Genomic DNA, 25,888 nt, shown 5'->3' on the forward strand with positions numbered 1-25,888 from the left:
GTAGATCTTTTCATTGGTATTCAACTGGGTTTTACTCAGTGTAGATCCATGGAAATTAATGACTAAGTTAGGACCGTTATTTCAATGGGTGTACACCTAGTAAGACTTAGTTGACTACTGACCATAATGACACAGCTCCAAGGGACAGACGATGCACTTGCAAGAACTTACCAGCTCACTTCAAAGCAAAAGACACCTCTGTGTGTGCAAAAGGATGTACGTTGTGCAGCTGCACACAGTGAATAGGGAAATTCTTGCAAGTGTGGAGAACTTGGCTTGCAACTAATTGCTAGACTGAGACAGACACCTTTTGTCCCATTTTTAGCTATGTTTCAACACAAACTATTGCTGTATATGATTCATTTTTATAATAAGAAACTGGGCATGGTTTAAATATGAGTAAAGTACTTGCAGTATTTTGGTACCAGTACATCTTCCCAGCCCTATTTCATTTGAGAGTTCTGCTATCTCACTTTTTAAAAAATGTTCACTCCAGTTTTTGGGTCATAAATGAGAAATGGCAGGGCACAGTTTGATGATAGAGCAAGTGGGATGTGTGACATGATGAGATAATTTCTGGCCATGTCCAGCCCCTCTAGAGTGGAATGCTTTTTGACACACTTACAAATATAGTCAGTAGTTGAAAATAACATCTTGTTCATTTCTTAGAATTTGGAGGAGGAATGGAGTTCAAAGGCACCTGACATTCAGAAAATGATTAGCAGAGGAACAGCATTATGCAACCTAATTAGTGTTGTGACTTCCCCTGTAAGGTCAAGGGGAGTAAAATCAGGTATGTTCAATGGACATTTCTACGTATTTAAAAGTACACGTGAATGAAATTAAATAGCTAACACAGAATACACACACACACACACACACATATATGATGTCTTTATTAGCTCCCTAGATCAATCCTGTGTGGTTGGGGAAATTTTATGCCAGATTGCTTGATAGACATGAATTTTAAGGTACATTAGGTCACAGGTGGTATAAGAAAAGCCTGAACCATTGGTACACAGCTTGAACCCATGACCCTGAGATTCAGCGTTTCATGCTGTACCGACTGAGCTATTTCAGTTTAGAAAAATACTTCTCTCTGTCACTTAATAGCATTTTTCTGTCTTCTTCACACAAGGACCCTATTACTTGATTGTTCTTCTTGCTTCGAACATAGCTGAATAAGCTTTTAAAGTTATTTTTAACCTCTCTTGCAAAGCTGACTTCATTCTGAGCTTTGGCCTGCCTGACCTTCTCCTTGCAATGGTTGGATACTTGTATCTACCCTTCCTTTGTGATTTCTCCTCTCTTCCATTTATAATACATTCCCTTCCTACATCTCAGCTAATCCATCAGCTCCTTATGCAGCCACACCAGTTTCTTTAGCTACCTCCTGCTTTTCTTTCTTGTTGGAATTGTTGGCATTTGGGCCTTTAATATTTCACCTATAATAAACTCCCATCTATCTGGGGCTCACTTAGCTTTTGAGTATTTCTGACCATGGGATTTCTCCCAGTAGCTCCTTAAACTTTTAGGAATTGAGCTTCTTAAAGTCCAGAGTGCATCTCTTGACTACACTCAGCTTTCCCTTCTCCTCTGTATCATGAAACCAGGAGGTCGAAACCTTGTATCATGAAACCTTGTCGATCAGTTCCTCCCTGTTGGTGAGGACCAGGTCCAATATATATGACCCCCTTGTTGATTCTTCTACCTTTTGGGAAATGAAATTACCAGAGAGCCAATTGTGGGATTAGTTGGACCTTAAATTCTTGGCAGAGTTTGAGTTCCAACAGATATTGGAGTAGTTGAAGTCTCCCATGACTACTATATCTTTCCTTTTTGAATGTTTGGTAATCTGCTCTAGGAAGGCATCATCCAAGTCTTCAGTCCAAGGTCACTGTAGTTCCTTCTCCTACCATTTTTACCCATATAATCTCATGGATCTCTTCACAAGTGTACACATCTTTTACATGCAATGTTATTTCTCCCCCCTTCCTGTTTGATCTATTCCTTTTGAATGAGTCATACCCCTCAATTCCTTCATTCCAGTCTCATTCTAGTCTCATCCCACCAGGTTCCAGTAATGCCTATTAGATAATATTTGCCATCCTGTATTCAGAGCTCATGTTTTTCTTGCTTGTTTCCGTACTCTGTGCATTTGTATAGAGACATCTGAAACCATGAGCCATTTTTTGGCACACTGCTGCCTCTGTCCTCTGTAGAGAGTCACCTGCTGCCACCACACATCTCCCTCTTCTTTGGGGAGGAGCATGAATTGTTTTGTACGCTGTAACTTCTACTACCATCTCAGTGTGTTCGGAAGTCTGCAACCACTGTACTTGCTCCTCTGGCTGAGAATTTCCAAACCTCTTCATCTTATGATTAAAATTTTGCCTCCAGTCCCTTCTTGGAGTGTTCCCAGATGCTAGCTTTCCATGCTCCTGACTCAGGTCTCAATGCACAGTTCAGAGTTCAGGCAGTGTCCTGTGAAAATGCAGGTAGCATGAGTACCATATGACCCATGCAGGTTGTGCCACTTCCTGCCAGCTGTATGGGTTATCGGAACAGCGTAGACTGAAAACCTCGGTTTGTGTGCACTTTGGAGATCAGATCCTCTTTTTCAAAAAGAAGTGTAGCTTATCCTCCTAAATCAGAGCAATTTCCATTTTTTAGTATGGACTAATGAATCCAGCAGTAAAGGGCAAGTAACTTCAGAGCAAGTACTGCTCTAATTTAGAAAATTTATATGCTGCTTGTTCAAAGAAATAAAAAAGCAAATCATGTGTCTGGAGAGCCTTGCTACAACAGAAAAGTTTTCAGTAGGTATATAAAGCAGTACTGTGAAGGAACCTGCTTAATGCCAGCAGACAGGGAGTTTCAGAAGACAGGTGCTGCTGTGCAAAAGGAATGACTTCTTTCAAATGTCAAATGAACATTGTGTGGCACTTGTAAATGTGAAGTAAGCAAATAGGCACATTTGGGGTAGGGCAAATCTTTAAGTATACTGGTCCCAAGTTGTTAAGCCGCAGACAATAATTTTTAGTATTCGTACCAACAGAACTTTGTGTACTTGAAATAATGTTATTTTAAAAGGGTGAAATATCTGTTCAGAATTTGCTTACTAAATGTGTTAATCATTTCTTTATTGGTTTCATTATGAGTGAGTGCAAGTACCCTGAGTTTTGTGCCAATGATAAATGTTTCCCTCATGGGAAATATAGAAAAGTCTCAATATCTTAGTATGTGAACATCTCACTTACTTGGCTGACTTACTTGCTCTCACCATTTCCCAGCTGCCATTAGGCTAACACTCACTTTCCAGCTGGTGGTGAGGGGTGAATGCTTGGCCTTCTCCAAGGCAACCATTAATTCTACTCCATTAAATAATCATCTTCAGGCTCTCTACTTACATAGACATACAGTAGATTCTACTTAGCGCTCTTATTCCCTTCATAAATAATGGGTACTCATGAAATTGCCTGTGGAACAGCTAAAAGGGGGGCAGGGTTTCTGAAGTTGATTTCACAGTGTGGAAAATCTGTAAACACAAAACAAAGTTTTACACCAAAATTTAACTTTGGGAACCCTCTCATTCTGCATTTTGTCTGTTCTAAATCAGTGTACCGCAAATGTTTTGGGGTCTTTGTTCCACAATGCATGGAATCACAGAACTGCAACTACATGGAATATTTTGAGCTGCTGACTTAAGGCATGTTTCATTCAAGATTTTAGACATAGGTACTGATAACAGCTCAGAACAAGTTCTGTATATACCAATTCAGTTATGCTGGGCACAAATATGCATTATATTTTGCTTTAAAATGTTTAGTACGAGCAATCTGCAATCAGAGAGTGATCGGGCTCCAAATTCCAAGCTGCAAATAATGGATACATGTGCCTTTCATAGTTAGTCTGCAGCAGTGTTATTTTATGCTTAGGGCAGCTTCTCACAGAAAGCTTTGTACACAAGTATTTCTGCCAAAGTTATAATGTCATGATGATATTAGCATGTATCTTTGTGTTTACAGTTATGACAGCACTTGGGCTGAGCTGATTTGGGACTGATTTTGTAAAAATATCCTAAAAATTTGGTTGTTATGAAGATCCCACTTACAACTAGTCTACTCTTAAACCACTAAGACCAGTGTGACGCACATAATAGTCTTAGACCTTGGTTTTACATTATTGTTGAAAATCTCTCTCTCTCAATATGCAGGATACAAATATTTTTATAAATAAGAATAAAAGAAAGAATTGGCTTCAACACACTGCTCATCCATTGACTCACTGGGTGCTTTAGGCAAGTCATGCTGTGACTGCATTCACATGTCACACTAAACCATAATTTACCATAACATAAATGAGCCTAGGTGAGCCTTGTTCTCACATGCTCCCCTTTCCCCACAATTTATTGTATTGTCTGAACCAAAACATTTGGTTAGCATTAACTATGGGTGATGGTATCTGAACATTACCCCCCATGGAGCAAATAGCAGCTTCGATGGGGGTGATTTTCATGGGGAAAATGGCACTGGGGAAAGGGTTAAACCATTACTTCGTAGCACCATGATTCCAGTCAGACACACACATCTCCAAGGCTGTTCTTCTAAAATGCAGTGGGAGAGCTGTTCACCTGCCTATGCCATATCTAGTTTGGCCCTTAAATTGGTTTGGAAAGGGATCAAATACTTCCATAGTGTCTGAACAACGAAGGAAGAACCCAACATTGCATTATGATGATTGTTCCATCAGGGCAAGCTTGCCAGATGGAATGATCCCTCCTCTCCCCTGCTTGCTGTTCCAGGGGTACTCTTGACCTGCCCTGAGCCAGTTGGGGAACATGTGTAGGGGAGACTGCATAGTACAAGTGGAAGTCCTTGCTCAGGGCTTCTGCTGACTGAATTCATTAGTTGAATCTTGCTCTAAATCTCTAATCTCTCTTTCAGCTGTAAGCGGAACAGTATTAAATGGTGAAGGAGCAGCTACAGGTACCCAGGGATTCCTAACAAACAAAGGTGACTAATAATGGCTCACTTAAATACATAAATCTTATAAGCAAGCATAAGATGTTTATAATTTGTCCCATTTTAATAGAATTTTCTAAATAACAGTCAAGACCCCCTATTTAGCTGGGGTCTTCTACACTTCAACATATATATGTATATGTCTATGTCTATGTATATGCATGCATCCGGTTAATTCAACTTCTGTCTGGTTTCAGTGGGTGAACCAATGATTGTGGTTAATTGAGAGCCAAGACAAGATAAGGAGTTATTTCCTGGCTTTTTAATCCATTAAGAAGTAATCATGAGTAGCAACAGTAGCAAGGTTGTTATCTCTAGCAGGTGGAGTTCACTGTTTTTAAGAAGTGACTTGACTATCAAGTGACCCAAGATAACATATGAATATAAGAAGCTGCTTATACTGGAGAGCCCAAGTAGATGTGACATTGGAGATACATGGAGTCTCTCACACCATTCATTTGAACAGTTGAAGTAAAGGGAGGGGGGAAGCAACTGGGGCGGGGGGGGTGATGTTCATTGAAAAAGGACAGATTCCCCCTTTCCCACTAACTATTCCAATCCAATTTGGAGTTCCACAGCTGCCCTCAAGGGGAAAATATAATCAGAAGACACTCCATGTATCTCCCATTTTGCCTCTACTTTGGCCTTGAGTTAGAACATTGGAACCATCTAAATAGGGGTGGAATTCAGAAAGGCCCCAGACTATCCTCTTATATTATTGTGTTTGGCCTGCCTAGCTGTTATCATCCTGAGCCTCATTCTTGAATCTTTTGCATGTGTTAACAGAAAACAGCGGAAGTATATATTTTAAATTAACAGGCATGGTTTTTAAGGTTTGTTTTAATCAAAAATTAGCATGCACACATCGTACTATAACAGGCTCTGGAACACCTCGGTTTTCCTAAGAAATCAGATGTTGAAATTAGGATGGTGATAACTAGCTGTGTTCCAAAACCCTCAAATTAGAAACCAAAATAATGCTTGTCTTCATGCAAGATTTTCTTTCAGAAGTCCTTATACAATACAATATTTCTGTACAAAAAAAAAAAATCCACTGTCATCAGCCTGGTGACTGGTTCATTCTTTCTTAATCTACTAATATTGGGGTATCAACTTTGTAGGAAAGAAATGACTGTAACCAATTATTCTAGTTATTATTTCATGGAAGGATTAAAAACTTTTAATGTATAATATTTGCATCCTTTCTTGCTGTCATGACTAGAATAAAAATGTATGTCCACCTCTCTTGCAGAAGTGACCACTGTCCAACACAACATGTCAACTGTAAGCCATAGTTATGATGATTTGGGAGCTGTACTGAAGGAAAAAAGATCAGAACTGGAATCCACTCTTTCAAATATGCAAAACATTCAAAGAGAATCAAATTCAATGATGGAATGGTTACAGAATATGGACACTGCTGCAGCCAAATGGGAAGCAACTCTTATTGACAGTGAGGCTGTTAAAGAGCAAGTCGATCAACACAAGGTAGTTTCTGTCTCCCCCTCTGTTCAAAACTATCAATTAAGCATAATTAATTTTTAAAGTGAGCTTCCTGTTCATATTAATGGACAGGGTCTGTTTAATAATGTATGTAACAGTACAACCATATATTAGCACTTTGTACTGACGCCTTATGGATAACCATAAAAAACGTCTTATCAGGCATAGGATCAGAAGTCAGATTGCATACCTGTGATAAAATGTATCAGAGCTGCCTAAACAGATTAAGAGATCATCTCAATGAATCACCGCTTCTGCCAAACACTTTGGTTTTTATGTATTCTCAAGCCTAACATGTTCATTCTTCATAGCTATTTGAAACAGAATTGAAACAGAATGAGAATAAAGTGCAAGAACTGAAGGATAGAGTGACAGAGCTATTGGAGAAGAACCCAGACTCTCCTGAGGCACCGAAATGGAAACAGATGTTGGATAAAATAGGTATGGCAAGTTTTATTTTGCAGTGTAGGAGAAGGACAACGATCTAACATTTGGCAAAACAAACCACAGATTGAATGTCTGTGAGCTTTGGAGAGAAGGATTGCACCTCATCCACATGACATACTAGAAACCTCTTCTGGACATGCTTTTGTTCATACATGACTACTGGCTTATGAGGTTTGGTCTATCCTATCAGATCTTATATTTTAAAAGGCACTGGCCACAGCCACATGTCAGGATAAAACAGCTCATGGGAACTGTAAACTATCGTCCATGGCTTAACGTTGCGTCCAAACCAGGGATCTTGGTTTGCTTAACTCAAACAAACCACAGTTCGGAAGTCAAGCATAAACCTTGGCTTTTCATTGTGGTTTGTTTGGACTGAAACAAACGCACCGTCCCTTGTTTTTATATAATACTAAGCCAGGGCTTGTGGTTTGTTCCTCCCACTTGCAAAATCAGAATCCCCAGCTTGGCATTTGAAAACAAGCCCCGCTTTTCGTTTGCCAAAGCTTGTTCTTGGTTTCTTGATTGTTGCCTGTGTGAGCAAACCAAACCAAGACCCCCAGGTTGGATGTAAAGCTAAGCCCAGGGATCATGGTTTGTTCCTCCCCCTTGTTCTAGTAGAGAAGTGCAGCGGGAACCATCTGCATGTCCACAGCAAACCACTGCCATTGTTTATTTGTTTGACTATTTCATATAAAATTACTACAATTATCATGCAATTTTACGAAATATTCCATTCATTTTTTCACAGATTCCAAATGGAGGGAGCTCAGCCAGGTAACAGCTGACAGACAGAAAAAACTGGAAGAGTCATCAAATTACCTGACCCAGTTCCAGGCAACCGAGGCTCAGTTAAAACAGTGGCTGGTAGAAAAAGAATTAATGGTCAGCGTGCTTGGACCACTGTCAATTGACCCAAATATGTTGAACACGCAGAAGCAGCAAGTTCAGGTGAGCATTTGGTCTCATTGCATATTATTTGTAGAAAGATGCTTGTGCTTCCTGGATTGAAAACACTGCTATTGTGGACCCATGACCAATGTGGTTTATCCTTTTTTTTTGGCGGAGTGTAGTTCTGAAAACAAATATGAAGGCACCAAACAACAATCAGTTTCCTAAAAAAAAATATGGAACTAATAATGTTAATAATGACAAAAAAGGGCTTCTATGTGGCGAGAGAAGTGCAGCTAGAGGTTAAAGTTTTGAGCAAGGGAAAATGAATGGCAGCGCCTTTCTTCTATGACCCTGTGCATATATAAGCAAGTATCAATCACACGTGAATTACAAAATATTCCACATTCACAACCAGTATAGATATTGGAAAAGAAATATGGGGTCTCACTGTCTTCTTTCCCTCCTAATGCTGTTGCATGGTATGTGATGACACTTGGAAGTGCAGAAGGAGGTGCTTAATCTCTTGCCCACTCACTGATCCTTCCTTCCAAATACTCCCATGTAAGTGTATAATTTCCCCCTTCAGCACACACACTGGCTTCCAAAATCAGGAGTGAGTGATGTCCGATGAGATAAAAACCACAGTATTTGATCTGTGGTGCCTGCTTCATCCACACGGGTCAATGCTCAGGTTGATTCATTTAACACGTGTCTCAAAGCAGGAGACTAGGTCATGCAAATCAGGTGTTTTCCAAGGTGCCTCTTTATCCTTAGTGAAAGTATATGCATGGTGGAGTTGACGCAGGGTGCACCTGCTCTTCCACATCATGGGTTGCAGTACTGGATCAGCAGGTTGTCTGAACCAGACGTAAGGGATAAATATGAATATATTAACCTACCTTAAAGCGATACTGGCAGAATGCCTTTTATTTTTACGACCAAGAGCTATTTCATATACTCATCAGCCCAGGATGCTACACTAGGTAAACGGCTAGTACAGTTTGTGATATCTGTTTTTCCTTACACTTTCCTGAAATTACTTTCTCTCATCAGATTCTGCTCAATGAGTTTGACACTCGAAAACCCCAATATGAGCAGCTGAATACAGCAGGACAAGCGATAATGAAGAGACCAGGTGAACACCCACCTTCTCACGAAATGGTGAAGCAGCAACTGGCTGCTGTGGCGCAGAAATGGGATGGCTTAACCGGACAGCTGAGTGACCGATGCAACCGAATCGATCAAGCCATTGTGAAAAGCACAGAATATCAAAGCTGCCTGAAAAGCCTTTCTGAGAAGCTTAGTGTCTTGGATGATAAACTCAACAGCAGCCTGGCTATAAGTACAGACCCTGATTCTGTGAAACGGCAACTGGAAGTGGCCAGAGAAGTGAAAGAAGAAATTGAACGGGAAATGCCAAAGAGAAAGGCTGCTCAAGCTCTGTGCGAGGAATTGTCCTCACTGGTAGCAGAAGATTACTTGAAAGCTGAACTAGCTAGGCAATTGGATGGCATCTTAAAACCCTTTCACGATATGGAACAAAAAGCAGGTTCGTTAACTTCATCATCATCGTCATCATCATTTTTTATTTGTATGCCACCTTTCCACAGTTAAAAAACCAATGCTCAAGGCGGCTTACAGCATGACAAGATTTACATAATTACAAAAGTCATAAACAATAAATAAACCACATCAAATGAGATGAGATGATATTGAGGGCCTAGATTCTATGAATGGGTGGGTGAGAATAGCTGCATATTTATAGACTATGCCAGTTATTAGAATTTTTTAAGATATCAAATGCCATGTGATTGACAGTAGATTGTATATGTGTTTACCAGTGAGTGATTCACACATTGTAAATTAATGCTTCTGTGTGAAGTTTATGTAGGGAAAGTACATATATTTCTCCAACCTTTGTGTATTTTTTCTTGACCGTGCCACAGTTTCAGACAGGCTTAGGGTTCATCCACCCTTCTATATGCCCTGCTGCTTTCCCCTGGAGAAATTGGCGGTTTAGTGCTGAAACAGAACAAATGGCAAAACCTGATTGCCATTTGTTCTGTTTAGCACTAAAGGGCGGGTTTTCCAGGGGAAAGTGACCAGGGCAAAGCTGCTTGGATCCATGCTTTCCAGGCATGGAAACTGAATTAGCTTGGACCTGTGCTTTCTAGGCACAGGACAAGTATGGATGAGCCCTTAATTTGGGTAGGGGGTGTTTCAGACTCAACAAGGGAGTCCCAACAGGAGTTCTGTAAAGTTGCAACAGGACTGGCAGTGATCTTTGGAAGCATTTTATCTCAATGACTGTTGAGGGACTACTTCAAGCTTTACTGTTCATAGTGCATGTCATTTATGTTTGTGATGTTTATAGTGGCACTAGTGATCATACTATCCTGGTTACCTGATTAGTTCCCCACCCTCAAGAATCCCTTGTTGTCAAGGGATGATTATTATTATCAAGGGGTTATAATTTAGGCCGCAATACTATTATTTTCCAAGCTGGTGGTCATCAGCTAACAAGCTCCAATGAAGAATAATGTTTAATAAAACATCTCAAATTGCAATAGGGTGCATTTTCCTATAACATAATGTTTCTCCTTGATTGAAATAACATCAACCAAAATCTTAGTTAGAAGCCACTCAAAGACACGGATTTTAAGAACTTCTGTTTGTTTGTTTGTTTGTTTGTTTGTCTTCTGCAGGCAATCACATTGAGCAACTTCAGTCAACTTACGTTAGTTCTCATCAGTTCCAGCAAATGTCTAAGGACTTTCAGGCCTGGTTGGACAAAAAGAAGGAAGAACAGAATCAGCCTTGTCCCATCTCTACCAAGCTGGAGTCTCTGTGGACATTAATTGATGATCAGAAAGAGTTCAAGGCTGCCTTGTCTGACCAGACTGGTTCTTATGAAAAAATCATCACAGAAGGCGAAAGTTTACTCCAAAAGACTCAGGGAGCAGAGAAGGCTGAGCTGCAGGCCCAGCTGAACTTGCTCAGAGTTAACTGGGATGAAATGAACAAGCAAGTTAAAGAAAGGCAAGATAAATTAAACGATTGTTTGGAAAAAGCCCTTAGATACAGAGAGCATGTAGAAAACCTACAACCCTGGATAGCGAAATGCCAAAGCAATATCTCTCAAATAGAAATGAGCATAGATCCTGCTCGGCTAGAGAATTCCATCGCTCAGGTGAAGAGCTGGCAGAAGGACCTAGACAAACACCAAGGGTTGGTGGAGCTATTAAGTAATGCAGCTGAGGCATTACTCAGTGCCTGTCAGACAGACAAAGACATTATTGAAGAGGAGAAGACACTGCTGATCCAGAACATGGATATAGTCACAGAACAACTGCATGCTAAAAGAGATGGTCTGGAAAAGATGTCTCAGAGACTGAAAGAGTTTCAAGAGTCATCAAAGGACGTTGAAGAGCAGCTGAAGAATGCCAGAGAACAGCTGGAAACACACGATTCTCTCAAACCCCAGACTTACAGTAACAAACACTTGACGATTATGCAGGCTCAGCAGAAAACACTCCAGGCCGTGAAGGCTCAAGTGGACCTTACAAAAAAGCTGGCCCAAGAACTGGTGGCAGATGCTTCAGATTCATCAGGTGTCTCTGACCTCTTGTTGCAGGCAGAAACATTAGAAGAAGAATTCAGCACCATCAGTCAGCAGGTTGAAGATAAATGTTCATTCCTGGAGACTAAACTCCAGGGAATTGGCCATTTCCAAAACAGCATCCGAGAGATGTTTTCTCAGTTTGCAGAGTTCGACGATGAATTGGACAGCATGGATTCTGTGGGTAGGGATCTTGTCACACTGCAGTCACAGCGAAAGGATATAAAAACTTTCCTGAAAAAGTTGGAGGAACTCATAACCAGTAATGAAAATGCAAATAATACCTGCAAAATGATGCTAGCAAATGAAGCTGAAGCTTCTCCAGATCTTGCAGGTATAAAAAGGGACTTGGAGGCTTTAAATAAGCAGTGCAACAAGTTGCTAGATAGAGCAAAAGCCAGAGATGAACAGATTGAAGGGACTATTAGCCGCGTTGAAGAGTTCTACAGTAAACTAAAGGGGTTTTCTAAACTGCTTGGGGAAGTTGAAGAGCATGAAGAGTCCCAGGGGTCTGTTGGAATGGAAATTGAGACGATAAATCAGCAGCTGAACGTATTTAAGGTAAGAAGGACCTTTCTAAGTTTTTAGAATTCTGTATTGTAAAATGAAAACTGTAAGAATATTGTGACGCGAGCTCCTTAGTAGTCTAGACCCCCAAGGAAAAGTGATTGGGTTGGCCCTCCTTTTTCAGCTTATAGATCATGTGTTGTAAGCCAGTCAATTTCTTAAGAATTGCGTTCAAAGTCATTTTTCATGTTTCCCAACAGAGGGTGCTTTTTGCCTATTTTAAGACGAGTGAGATCTAACATAACATACATCCCACCCAATGCATTCCCGTCTTGAGATCTAAAGCTTTATTAATAAGCAAGTTTTGTTTGTTTGTTTATGAATTCAAATGCTTCCTCTAATTTCAACGGATAAACATAATTGCTGCAAAATAGTTACATCATAACATTTTTATTTGCCTTGTAATGAATAAGACTTAAGTTGTCCAACAGGAAGTGATATCACATGCTCCTTTGGTTTGGGGGTCCTTGGAATTTACAAGTAATTTGAGGGTTGTGGTCTGAAGTTGTATGAAGTGTTCTCAGCTCAGTGTTCTCATGAAGCAATTTAGAAACTGAGAAGATGGTCTTCTCTTTGGTCAAAAGTTATTAGAGAAGCATTCTTAAGTTGTTTTAAAACAAAATGTCCTGCATTTTGCTTTGAAGATCTCCAGCAAAGCTGAGCTTCTTGTGTTCTCCTCTCCTCCCCTCTCCCACAGCTGACATGATTAATGGTAATTTAAAAACTGGCTGGGTGCAAATACACTAAATCATGGTTCCATTCAAGCACGCAGAAGGGTTGTCAACTGCAGCTTTTGTTATTCTAGAGCAAGGCTTTCCAAACTTGGATCTCCAGCTATTGTTAAACTACAATTCCTATCATCCCTGACCACCAATCCTGCTAGCTAGAGATGATGGGAATTATAGTCCAACAACAGTTAGAGACCCAAGTTTGGGAAACACTGCCCTAGAGCTTAACTAACACAGTTCAATTTACTTTAAAAGTTGGGATTCTTTAAGAATCTTTATATTTCCTTTGCTTCCCATTGTTACTATACTGCCCGGCTGAGGAAGCTCAGCGCTTCTGTGGCAGGAGAGCCTTCTCAGTGAACAGATTGCTGAATGATGGGATAGAATGAGGGCAGGAGCAGCCCTGAACTTTCCCCACCTCCACACCCATTCAGAATATAGCCATAATCTTTCCCAGAGAGCAAGACAAAGCACAATGAACACAGCCTCCAGCATCCCACGCCCCAGAGGCATTGCACAGGCATGCAGGAAGAAATAGATCCTGCTCTGAGTAGTGTGTTTATATCAAACAATTCCAAATAAAAGACAATGGGGAGAGGAACTGAAGAAGCTGCAATTCAACTGTCTTCTCTGACAGCTGGTGCTTATATATGTATTAGCGGCAGATATTTATTTCATTTACTATGCGTACCATATGAAGAGCCAGCCCTCCTGTGACAGAGTGAAGGTGAGGTCAAGCAGAGTCCTGGGCGAGGTCCAAAAAGGCTGAGATTAGCTTTCATTCCTGGGGGTTGTCCCAAGAGTCATGACCTGGGATCATGCCAGGCATTATGCAGTCAAGAGGTTTCATCCAAACCTGGTTCCCAGGATCAAGAAAAGTACTGATCAATCAGTCAGGGCAAAACAAAGAAGTGTGGAAGTGAGCTAAGGCAAGGGCAACAGGCCACTGGCTGTGCATTTGTTCTGCTGAAGCATAGTTCTGGTTTCTGTCTTGTAACCCCGGCCCTCATCCAAGAAAGCTGTCTGGCAGAAATTATTTTAATATCCAGTGTGCCTAAGATAAACTCAGTGGCTGAAAGCAAAAAAACAACAACCCAGCCTTGGGCACTAGGTGTTAACTTCCATGCCATAATGAACTTTCATTTCCTAAGATGGCACAGAAGGGAAGCACAACACTAGGTCCTCTTGCCTGCTCAACACCAGAATCAGTAGAATAAAGGCATATAAAGGCCTGAGCAAATGAGACATCATTTACCTGGCATACAAAAAATAACAGAAGGAGCCCTTCTGAGCCAAAGATAGAGCTCCCCTGATGAAAAAGCCCTCTTTCAGGTTATCAAACAATAGGACCTGAAGAGATATAACAGTGGGCAGTGGAAGAAACCACTTTTTAAGGTACACTTGCTTCCAAGATGGGTTTTTTAAACTTGAAAGTCATAAAAAGTACTTAAAGGATTGCTTTTTCCTATGTATTTCCTTCAGTGTGACCAAGCAACGTCAGAGGTCTTGCTTTGCATCTCCCCAACAGCAGATATGCAATGGGTGAGAACAATGAACAGGGCAATATCAGTTACGGCACCAGTGCTCTGGACTGCCCTCCCCAGGAATGCATGTCTGGACCCACCATTGCGTACATTTCACAAGCTCTTTAAGAGCTCTTTTGCAAACCCTTTGATGGCTCTTAGCAGATCTCTCTGCTACTGTGATGATAGTGGTTGTGCTACTACCATTTGTTTTTCTGTATTGTTTTACTGGCTTTTCTTTTCTTTTATGGCTTTCCTTGCCATATAACAATGCAAGGTATCCCCCAGATAAATATGGGATGAGCAGACGTTTGAGAATTTCCCCTGTCTTTCTCCACCACATCCTTGAAAGGGGATCAATGATATCCCTGAGGAGCTGTAGTCTATGCAATCTACTGGCCTGTTCAGGCTTTCTTTTTGTAATTTGCAGTAAGAATTGGAACAATTATGTTACCTCTTTGGGTAAAGTTTGTAATTCTTACTTCATTTTATAATGTATATGGAACAGTTAGAACAAGAGACAAAAAATAAAAGATGAAAAACAAAACTATAAAATAGGAATGTAGAATGAGTTAAAATAACAAAGTAAAGACTTTCAACTTTACCAGATCATCTATAGTTACAGATTTGCCAGGCATGTGACAAAGGTTGTCTTGAAAATTATGGTGCCGCGGTATATGTCATAAACCAATGCCAAATCACATCAAAAGTGTAAGATTTGGGCTGTTTTCTCTTGAGTTGCAATTACTATTCATTCTGTCAAGATCATATATAAGACTAGTTCTTTTGACAATATATATTTACATTGGTATCATCAAAAATATTCAGTAACATTAATTTTGGACAACAAACAATATTTTCTTTAGTGATATTTATCATTTCTCTCAAAATTAAATTAAATTTTGCACCAACTGACATTCCCACTATAAATAATAATATGTGGCAAGTTTATTGCAAACCCTCTAACAGTCAGGTGATATAGAATAAAATATTTTTGACATTTGCAAAGGCTTGCAACACCATCTGTGTAACATTTTAAAGTTTTCCCTAAGGAAACCAGAAACAGATTTTTAGGGTCATGATGCCCAGGTTTTATTCCAGTCCTTGGGAATAATTTGTGTGCCAATATCCAGTTCCCATATCTTGTTAAGGGGTGGCATAGATCCATAAGTTACATTGAGCAACGTAGAGTACAGTTTAGAAACTAATCTTTTCTCCCCTCTACCCATTGTGCTTAATAATTTTTCAGATGGTGTTTTAATTAAATTCATAGTTTTATTTTTAAAAGAACAGGTAAAAACACAAGCTCTAAGACCCTTGTCTTAGAGCTTGTGTTTTTACATGTTCTTTTAAAAATAAAACTATAAATTTAATTAAAATAAATCCAGTTTGTATTAAGTTAAGCCTTCTTTCTCTCTGACAGTTTTCACAATTTTTTCTTAATGTCGCAAGTAAACGCTGCACTTTATGGGTTTAGACTGCAACAAGCTCTTTCTGTGTCTGATTGTGTTTGGGGAACTTCTGACTTGGAGAACTGGTGTTTCAATACGTGCGTGTGTATTGGGATAACAGTAAAGGTAAAGGGACCCCTGACCATTAGGTCCAGTTGTGGCCGACTCTGGGGTTGTGGCGCTCATCTCGCTTTATTGGCCGAGGGAGCTGGCGTACAGCTTCCGGGACATGTGGCCAGCATGACTAAGCCGCTTCTGGCGAACCAGAGCAGTGCACGGAAACACCGTTTACCTTCCCACCGGAGTGGTACCTATTTATCTACTTGCATTTTTGACGTGCTTTCGAACTACTAAGTTGGCAGGAGCAGGGACCGAGCAATGGGAGCTCACCCTGTCACGGGGATTCGAACCGCCGACCTTCTGATCGGCAAGTCCTAGGCTCTGTGGTTTAACCCACAGTGCCACCCGCATCCCTTGTATTGGGGTACTGTATATTTATTTATTTATTTATTATTACATTGTATATCCCACCTTGCCTCCAAAGAGATCAAGGCAGCATAAAGCTCCCCCCCTCTCCATTACCCTCACAACAGTCCTGTAGGCTAGCCTGAGAATTGGTGACTAGCCCAAGGTCACCCAGTGAGCTTCATGACCAAGTGGGGATTTGAAGCTTGTTCTCCCATGGCCTAGCATGACACTCTGATTTATTTGTTTATTTATGAAAACACTCAGCATGTTCATTCCATGTACATTTTATCTAGAACATCTTTGGGTTGTATTCACTTAGTCATGCTTAGAGTAGACCCACTGGAAGCGAACGGGACTTAAATCAGTTCTAAAGCCCTGTTGATTTCAATGGATCTACTCGTAAGCACGACTAAGTCTGGATCCAATTTGCTTGGCAGAATGTGTTCATCACATGCAACAATGCATTTTGGCAACAGTTGCACACAGAGCTTCACAAATCCCTGTTGTTGGACTACAAAGATTAGTCTCTTTCTTTGTCTTTAGCATCCGATTCAGGTTATGTGAGGGCAACTTGAATGGGTTTAATAGCACACTTCTGAAGGTCCTTTCAGAAGGACCTCTCTATTTCTTGAAGATATGCACCTATGTTTGCAAAAAGAAGAAAGACAGCTTTGTATTATTATTTCTATGAACCATTCTATGAATGGTTACAATGGGGGGGGGGAACGAACAAGGGCTAAAATGTTTTGATTTGAAAGATAGCTAAATTGATCTTTTAATCCACTCCTTGACGATACCTGATGGGTATTTTTATATGTTTTATTACAAATACTGTGTGTTTTAAATTTTGTTTCCCCTCTCTGATTATTTGGGGGGGGGGGGGTTCTTGTGTTTATTTTGATTATGCATTTTGTGTTTTTATATTGTGATTTTATCCTGTGAACCGCCCTGAGACCTGTGGGTATAGGGCGTTTGTTTAATTAATTAATTAATTATATTATTCCTAATAATCTGTATTATCTATTTTTATATATTTAAATGAGTTTTAAACCATGCTTCATTTACAAATAAGAATATGAAAAGTGGTTCACATTATCCACTTTATCCATTAATAAGCCAACAGTCAACCACAAAAGTGCGGGCTTCTTTCAGACAGTGACATGGTTTTCACGCCACACTAAGACAAACCATGTCTTAGTGCAAGTGTGCAGCTCCTGGAGAGGAGATAATGGTCATCTTGCTGCTCCACAGTTGTTTTGCTGCTGCACCAGACTGAGCTAAGCCATGGTTTGACTTGGCCTGTCATCTTAATTTGGGCTTGTGGCATGTCTCTCTCCAGCATAATCATGATCTGTAACCAAGGTGTTTCCTGTGGACGACCACCATTTGAGGCAGAGACCTAGCTTTTTGGTCTCCATTCCTTGTTTTAGCAGTAGTCTCCAGTGAGGGGTTGAGGGTATGTGTATTGCTGTTGTCCATAAATGCACCATCTCCTGGGACACGCTATCAGAGGGTCTGTACCTGGTGCTTGGCCAAAGAAGCAGACTGGGATGCTGCTGGTCTATCAACTACCCTGTTGCCCAGCAGCATGCTTGATCAAGCTAGTCAAGGTAGTCTCTGGACTACTTCAATATCCATTAGAGGCTGCCACTGTATTGGCTGAGCTCAAGATTTAAGGATTTAAGATTTGATGGTAGTCTTTGCCCCAAATGACCTGAGGGATGGACTGAGGTTGGGTGTGGAAGTGCACTGCTTTGTCATGGTCCGATCATTTCCTGGTATAGTTTAGATTGGTAGCAACAATTTCCTGACTGGCAGTTGCCATTAGAAGTTTTGTGGCCAGGTACCATAAGTATGCTGGTGTCACTCAGCCATAACATCTGAATTAGGAGCAGTTGCGCATGCCTTGGAACAGTGCCTGGACCCAGTTTTAGCTTATTGATGTCTTTACTTGTTTTGAATGTTATAAATACTTGTTTTTAGTGATTTTTTTTACTGTTATTGTTACTGGTTTATTCTTTTTGTAAACCGCTCTGAGGTTTTATTATAATCAGTGGTATATAAATGTTGTGAAATAAACAAACAAATATACATGACGTGCAAAGCAGACCACTAAGTAATAGTAAAGTAATAAAGGTCAAGTGGTAGTCCCAAGCTCATTGGAGGAAGGGAATAGCAAATTGGAATTGCGACTAGTGACTCTGCTTTGAAATCATTAACAAGAACGGTGGTCCATAGGCATATATTTTTACAATTAACAGTAGTCAGTCCACTTTTAACAAGTATTGCTTTTGGGTAGCTGAGAAGAAGATTGTCTGCTTGTAGTTCTTATATCTTATCTATCGGTATTTACATAGAGAAAAGAGGATTTTGTTTTGTATTCAGAAATCCTACCCAAGAACAAATCTTCCAGTGTTTCCATTTTCAGTTACTTACAGTAGCTGGCATATTGTATTTCATGGTGTTTCTCTTTCATTCTCTCACTTTCATTCAGTTTTATTGTAGACCTTTGTGCTTTAAAGAAAGTACGCATTGAATGAACGTGGGCAAAAGAAAAATTCAGCAGATGAACTTGCTTTACTTGGGTTACACCATGCCCATTTCCTCACAAAGAGCCAACCAGCTAAGATGATCCTGAAAAACAAAAGCCCTTGTTTAGTTTGTATTTTGCTGAACATTTTAATGAGCTACTTCATGCTAGGGTGGGGTTGTGGGGAAGCAGCGTTCAATCTCTGCCACGTAATTACAATCCTTGAAATGTCTGCAAAATATTTCAGCCATAAACCTGCCACACTCTTTATTTATTCTTTTATTTATTAAAGCACATGGATTTATGTCAGTTTCTATCACTGAATGGCTCATTAAATCCCCTCCCCCATTTAGACCATTACTAGATGCGGAAAGGGTCGTTTCAGTATATTTCCAGTGTTCAGATATATGTCAAGAGGTGCCTTCTAATTGCGCTTCATAGGAGATCTGGGCCCGGATGAATATTCCAGTTGATGAGCTTGAACTAATATTTAAATTGGTTTAGGTCGGTGTCGTAGATGGTGGCCTCTTACCTTGTTGATTGAATCAGTGCAATGTGTTAACTCTTCCCTGAAGTACATGGTTTCTTTTCACAGGCGCCTTCAAAAGTAAAATTATATTTTCTTGCTGCATCAACTTCAATATTTGCATCTGTTTTGCAGCTTAAATATAAAATGAAAAAAAGAATAATAATTTATTATCACTACATTAAAGAAAAAACTCGACATACATTTGGGGTGGCTGTCTGCATACAGACCTTATCCTTTGTCCAGAGCCCTCTGTATATTCTAATGCTCACATGGAGCTCCTTTACAGATGGTCTTCCCCATTCATTTAAATGGAAGGAGTAGCTGCGTGTGTCAGTTCAGGTGCTGCCTTGGACATGTACAGTGCCTGTTCAACAAATCCATGCTCAGCTGACTATAAATACATTCTGGGTTGGGAGTGACAGACTTCCTTCAAAGGAGGGTCTTAAGATTGATTGTCATTCCAGTACTGACCCATTTTGCTGCTTGAAGCAGAGCCCAAATAGTGTCTCCTGCCCCCCATCCAGGGCCACTGTTTTGAAAACACTTGCTGCACTTTATTTGGGAATATCCTTTGTGGCACACAATAAGATTTAGTTTGGAGTAGTGAATATGTATGGCAATGGACTGCCAGAAACTTCATTCCTGTCTGCGACTATCCCTTCTTATAGTGCTGCCTTCCCAAGGGAGGGGAACTTTTTCTGCTGTAGTTTTTGTGTATGGTTTGTTGTGACTGCAGCTTGTGGTATGAAACATTGTCTTTTTAGTGGGACATGATTGTTGTTAACAACGTGGGCATTTTTATATGTAGATATGCTGGTATACATATGGCAAATAAATTAACAATCCACCAGCCTTTAGAAATGAGCTGCTCTCCTTGCTCTGTATTATTTTTACTCTTTTTAGTGCTTTAGCTATTTATTTTATTAAAAATATAATATGCCTTCCATCTAAATAGATCCAGAAACAAATAAGTAAAACTAGTCATGCTATTAACTCAATATAGTGTGGTTTTTAGGAGTACTGTACTGGGTGAGATTTTTGAAAAGTTGCAGCACTTCTTTGCATGTTGGGATTTGCAGTTGTCTGAGAGCCAGGAAGTGTAAAAAAATATCAAGCAAATCCCTTTTCATTGGATTAACTGGATTGTGAATGAAGAATGCATTCTGTAGTCATTCAGAGAGACCAATTTGCCGGCTAAATCCCTAATTATAGAATATAATGTACATGTGTTACAAATATAGAGCAAAGGATGCAATCCTATGGAGATTTTTCATGGGGCTTGCTCAGAAGTAAGATCTGGCTGTTAATTAAAATTGATTTATGGTGATGGTGGAAAGTAATTCAATTTGATTGAATTCTTATTATACAGCTGGTTAGTTTAGTTTATAATGCTACATACCATTAAAAGTGACCATCCACTATATTCAGATTCCTGTTAATCTGCATAATTTGTAAGTACTGGATTATTATTTTTGTTATGAAGCAGAATAAGTGCAGTTTGTCAGTGTTTTAGAAGGGTCCTGGGTAGTCTGGTCCATATTTGTATGGTGTCAGGTTACCTGGTTAAGCAACATGTAGTAAATTTTTGACATTTTGAACTAATTAGCACCGGTTTTTCCATTCTGCTTGTGAGCCACCACCCACCCACCCTCTTTTCCTCCAGAATTACAGAGCACAGACTCCGATATGCAGGAGTGCTGCAGACAGGAACTTGCTCCTTTGTGCACCTCCCCCTGAAAAGGCTCAGCCTCGTTCAGAGACAAGACAAACAGTAAAAGTGAAAGATGGCTAAGTAAAGTCATGTGGGGCAGGAAGCGTAAGGGGGAAGAGCTAAGAGGTCAGGCACCTCCTAATGCTCGGTTGGAATAATACTCAGGGAACGAATGCGATAGGAGCAGATGTTGCCTAAAGAATAGCAAAGGGCGTTTCTTTTAAGCTCACTATTGGGAGGGATGCCTGTCAGACCATAAGAAACCAGGGAGAGCCGGAAAGCTTATCAGCTGCGCTGGGCAGGACATGTGAGCGTTTATTGTTGTGAGCTCTTTTTCATGCCTTCTTCGCTACAGCTGCGCTTCAAGACGGAGATGAAAACAGTGACCACGCTCTTTTAGCCACCGTTTATGCCAAAAAAAAAAAAAGGCCTGCTGAATTTAAACAGAATGTGAATCTGTTGTGCCTTTGTGCCGGAGTGGAGGAAGAAACGCTGTAGTTTCCTGCTGTGTTGCCTTAAAACAGGACAACAACTTTCAAGGAATGTGTTCTGCGAGTGAAACTGGGGGGAAAGTTTCTTTTTCTACTCATTCTGTTCCGTTGCTTTTTTGTATTATTATTTCATTGGTCTGGCTCCTCAGAAAACTGTTGTGTTTCCCATGGAACTTCTGAACGCGACACAGAGAAGCTTTAAGGAAGCAAGGAATAAACTGCCTTTTGAATCGAGGTTATTTATAGCTGCTGCCAAAAAAGGGGGAGAAAGCTTCTTCTTTTATTATTATTATTATTACAACTCTGGATATACCTTTGTTTTTCCTGAAGCCTTTCTCTGTGCCTTGGTCTCCACAGTCCACAGCTCTTCTGGTTTCTTTTTCTTCAAAAGCGTCCACAACATGGCTTATTTATAAAGGAGATGGAATTCTGCAAGCCATTTAAATGGATTACAGTTAATCTGTCACCTCCTGAATATAGCGTGCTGCCTGCTATAATGCTGATTCATTTTGAAGACTTAATCTGGAGATTTAAGACACACATTTTGACCTAAAAATTGAAATGGAATGCTATGTGGGAAGTTCTGAGTCTTTTGAGCCACTTAAAGATTTTCCTGGGGTTTGGGGGTTTGTACATTTTGTTGGTGTCTTTGTGCATTGAGTTAGTATTTTAAAATATTAAAAGGTGTGGGGTTTTTTTGTTTCCCCTCTCCCCACCCCCTTAAGCTCAAGCACTTTATATTTTAGGGGCAGGGGGAGAAATGTTTTAAATCACAGCCAGGTAAACTTACACAGATGCACTGATTACGACCTTAACCGCCTCATAAATTATTTCCTGTGTTTTAGTATGTAAGCATCTTTCTGCATTTACTGTACTTTTTAAAAACTGCTTTTCTATTACTTTATTTTAATTTTTACTTTATGTGTGTTGCGTGTCTCCAATAAGATAGCCTAGCAGCAGTGCTAGACCTGTTAATTCCTGCAGAAATGGGGAAGCCGCTGAGCAGGCCAGACTGTTTACGCCAGAATCCTCCTTGTGTAGGAAAAGGTGATGAAGAAGAAGAGGATATAAATATTGAGGACTGTTATGTTCCCCAGAGGTCAATCTATGACACAGTGCGGCTGAATGAACAGATTGACTCAGGTTCTAAAGGCAGCCTCTCTTCCAGGCATTTCTCAGATCGGACTTTGCCGTATAGTCATAGAACACTGGACCTTAGTACATTGTGCTCCAATGGTGCCCTCTCCTCCTCTAGTGTCTTTGAACTCAGAGGACGGGAAGCCAATAAGCTAGATGAAAAAATGATCTTTGATGCCCTTAAGCTGAACAGTGACATCATTCGAACAGCTGGCTTGCCCAAAGCAAAGTATCACACAGAAAAGAAAGAACATAGGAGATCCTGGAGGATGCTTGTCCCACCAAATTTTGCAGACTATGGAAATAAAAGTGAGTGCTCACTTGCTGGGACTGTTGATGTGTCCGACTTAGCAGCAACAGGCCAGGTCAAATGTGGGACTAGTTCTCTAACTTCCGAAGAAGACGACTCTGGTCTGTGCAGTCCTCCAGCAGAAAGAGAAGAAAAACAAGATGTGCTAGAAGGGGAACAAACTCAATTTAGGAGCATATCTTCCATAGACGATAATCAGTTTGTAGGTAAATTTGGATCATTTTCTCCTACCATTTCTAGTAGTGAACATCAAATTTCATTGCTTACCTCCAGAAGTGCCCCTACCAGTGGACACTGTCGAGTAAAATTGCAGAATGCTTTACATATAGAGCAAGAACCTTTCTGGAACTATAAGGGCAACCAAGGGGAAGGAGATGGACATTGCAGTCCACTGACATATTTGAAAGAAGACCTCTTAGCACTACCCCAATGGCTCCAGGATGGTGAGAGGGAACATGATTTCACTTTAGACAAAGAGGAAGTGAGGAACAGCGCTGAAGCCAATGAGCCATTAGACACCCAAGACAGGATGATTGAAAAGGACCTCCTGGATATTTCAACTCAGGATATAGATATTTATGATGATGATGCAGCAGCTTTACATGCTAGTGATAAGGACTTAGTAAAATATGTGATTTTGCATGAAACTGAGGAAAGTAATATGGCCCATACAAGTGCAATAGAATTGTCCTGTCAGGCTTTAGAGGCTAATAATACCACATGCTGTCAAAAAGCAAATCCAATCAGCGCTGAATTCAGCTTTTGGACTACAGGCATGCAAATAGAACAAACCTTGGATACAGTTTGCAATGGCATGTTGTCTTATAAGGTAATTCCAAACTTAAATGCATTCTTTTCATGCTGCAGGGTGGGTTATTTTTTATTATTTTTCTTCTGTAATTGCATCATGAATGCTTATGTTTAGATTTTGCTAATCTACCCAAAGAGTTCCTTTAGAATCATTTGCCCAACAAGTTATTAGAAGGCAGAAATTGGCGAGATGGTCACTTCAGTAAATTGATTAAGGGCAGTTTGTGACAGGGTTGATTGCTTCCAGCTGTTTGGTTGCATGGCTATTTATTGCCCAGATGGTGCCTGTTACCCTTTATTTGGAATGCGTCCACTAGGCATTGATGTTCAGCACCCCCTCCTCCCCTCCTCTCAAATTATGTTTCAAGCAGGCAATGCCATTCAAGGGCAGATAGGCCTTCCCTATTCAGATTTAACCAGATTTCAGCTGCAGCCATATACTGTACACACTTTCATGGGAGTAAGGCCCATTAAACCCAATGGGCATGCTTCTTCTGAGCTGGCACGTATAGGATTGCACTGTTCATCATAAAGGTATATACAACGATGCTCAGATTGCTGCGGTTTCCAAAGTACACAGATTAAAGGCTTGTTGCACGTACCGAAATTATTTCCTTGCATCTTCATGCCAAAAAGTAGTCCTAAAGTTGTAGGGGATTTTTTACAAGAGATCTTGTAACATTTACTGAGCGGTGAATGAAGTAAGGAAGTAGAAAACAGCTTTGTAATAAGCATGGGGAGCTTGTGAAGTCTTTAATTTAATTTTGTTCTTTTTGTTTTTGGTCACTCTGATCTGGTTGTGTCTTGAGTTATTTTAGGACTTGTTGCTAAGCTGTTCTGGCAAACTCTAGCCTCAAGTCCTACTTTTGTGAGTGGGTATGTATATTTAAATAACAAATCAAGGGGAACAACTAGGTTTGGATTGTTATGGAATTGTCTTAAAAATATATGAACATCTGAAATAGAAGAGAGTTGGATTGAAGGACTGCGTTACTAGTTCCATGGGCCTAAACTGGAGCAGGACTTGTGTTTCTTACACAGCAACCTCAAATACAGGAAGCTTCTTTTGAAAGAGGGGGGAATTTCAAAAGTAGTTTATGGAACTGGGGTGTGTACATGTGCCTGCCTGTTTGATTGCCAAAGATACTACTGAGCTAACACTTGGGTATGTGTAAATTAGCTTTTGCATCCCAGCCCTTGTTTATTTCTCTAAAGTAAAGAGAACTTGCCCATATTATATATTTTTTTGTGGGAAAGGTAAGACCTGTTTGCTGTTTTCAACTACTTGGTTCCTCAGAACTCTGCTTTATAATGGCCCCCCTAACAAATCCCACAATGTCCTGCAAATAGGTAGTGCTATTGAGTGCAGCAAAAACAGCCTTATGAGAGAGAGAGAGAGAGAGAGAGAGAGAGAGAGAGAGAGAGAGAGAATGTGTGTGTGTGTGTGTGTGTGTGTGTGTTCCTGGTTGCTACTATGTAACACACCACCGTGTCTGAGGATTATTGCATGTAGTCTCAAACGTGTGTGAGCTGTCCATGTTCGGACTTAACTTCCTCGCTGCCTCTGCAAAACCCCATTCTCCCGGTTATTTGTGTGAATTCAAGGCCTTGAGGAGAGATGGGTCACACACTGTCCTGTGTGTCAAATGTGCTTGCTGTGTGTTGAAGTGCTGGCTGCTGTTATGACGTAAACTTAGGTGTGAAAATGTGCTGTTTGCAGACTGTCCTAGAAAATCTGGGTTTCTTACACTATGTACATAGCAAGTTTCTGCTTTCCTATTAGTATCTTGCTTGACCATTTTGGTGTACAATTTATGTATCCTATCTTGGGGAGGCTTCTTATTATTTTTGTTTTCAATTATGTGAGCATAAAAATACTTAGGACTGATGTTGAAGTACATCTACTGTAAACATGCTTTATTTTCAGACTGTTCTAGGAATTTGGGTGTCCTGGGCTACCTGAGAGTCTAGGCTTCATAGGTTCTGAGAAATAACTTTAGCCATACTGAGGTACACTTGTAGTATCCCCATAACATTGTTTATATTCAGGGAATGATGTTACTAGTGGCAGCTGAAATATATATTCAGGATGTGAGCTATATTTGCTAGTAAAGCTATAATAATAAAGCTCAGTACAGTATTGCAA

The 25,888-nt window shown here is 40.3% G+C and overlaps 1 protein-coding gene and 1 long non-coding RNA gene across 27 annotated transcripts in view; one reads left to right on the forward strand and one right to left on the reverse strand.

Moving 5' to 3' along the window:
- The window catches only part of LOC309366917 (dystonin-like), a 301,144-nt gene that overhangs the window by 203,595 nt on the left and 71,661 nt on the right, over positions 1 to 25,888 (forward strand). For all 26 annotated transcript variants that reach the window (XM_081905876.1, XM_081905879.1, XM_081905865.1 and 23 more), the window contains 7 exons: positions 670 to 793; positions 4,947 to 5,015; positions 6,277 to 6,512; positions 6,839 to 6,968; positions 7,726 to 7,925; positions 8,922 to 9,417; positions 10,574 to 12,048. In XM_081905876.1, coding sequence (XP_081762002.1) covers positions 670 to 793; positions 4,947 to 5,015; positions 6,277 to 6,512; positions 6,839 to 6,968; positions 7,726 to 7,925; positions 8,922 to 9,417; positions 10,574 to 12,048 — 2,730 coding nt within the window. The remainder of the gene's footprint in view (positions 1 to 669; positions 794 to 4,946; positions 5,016 to 6,276; positions 6,513 to 6,838; positions 6,969 to 7,725; positions 7,926 to 8,921; positions 9,418 to 10,573; positions 12,049 to 25,888) is intronic.
- LOC309367326 lies at positions 18,239 to 22,471 on the reverse strand. Its single transcript, XR_014167043.1, has 3 exons — positions 21,799 to 22,471; positions 19,287 to 19,415; positions 18,239 to 18,858 (listed from the first exon to the last, which is right to left on the reverse strand). It is a non-coding gene; the product is annotated as an uncharacterized lncRNA (long non-coding RNA).

Source organism: Podarcis melisellensis, assembly GCF_964234715.1.
Source record: "Podarcis melisellensis genome assembly, chromosome: 3".
Taxonomy (NCBI): domain Eukaryota; kingdom Metazoa; phylum Chordata; class Lepidosauria; order Squamata; family Lacertidae; genus Podarcis; species Podarcis melisellensis.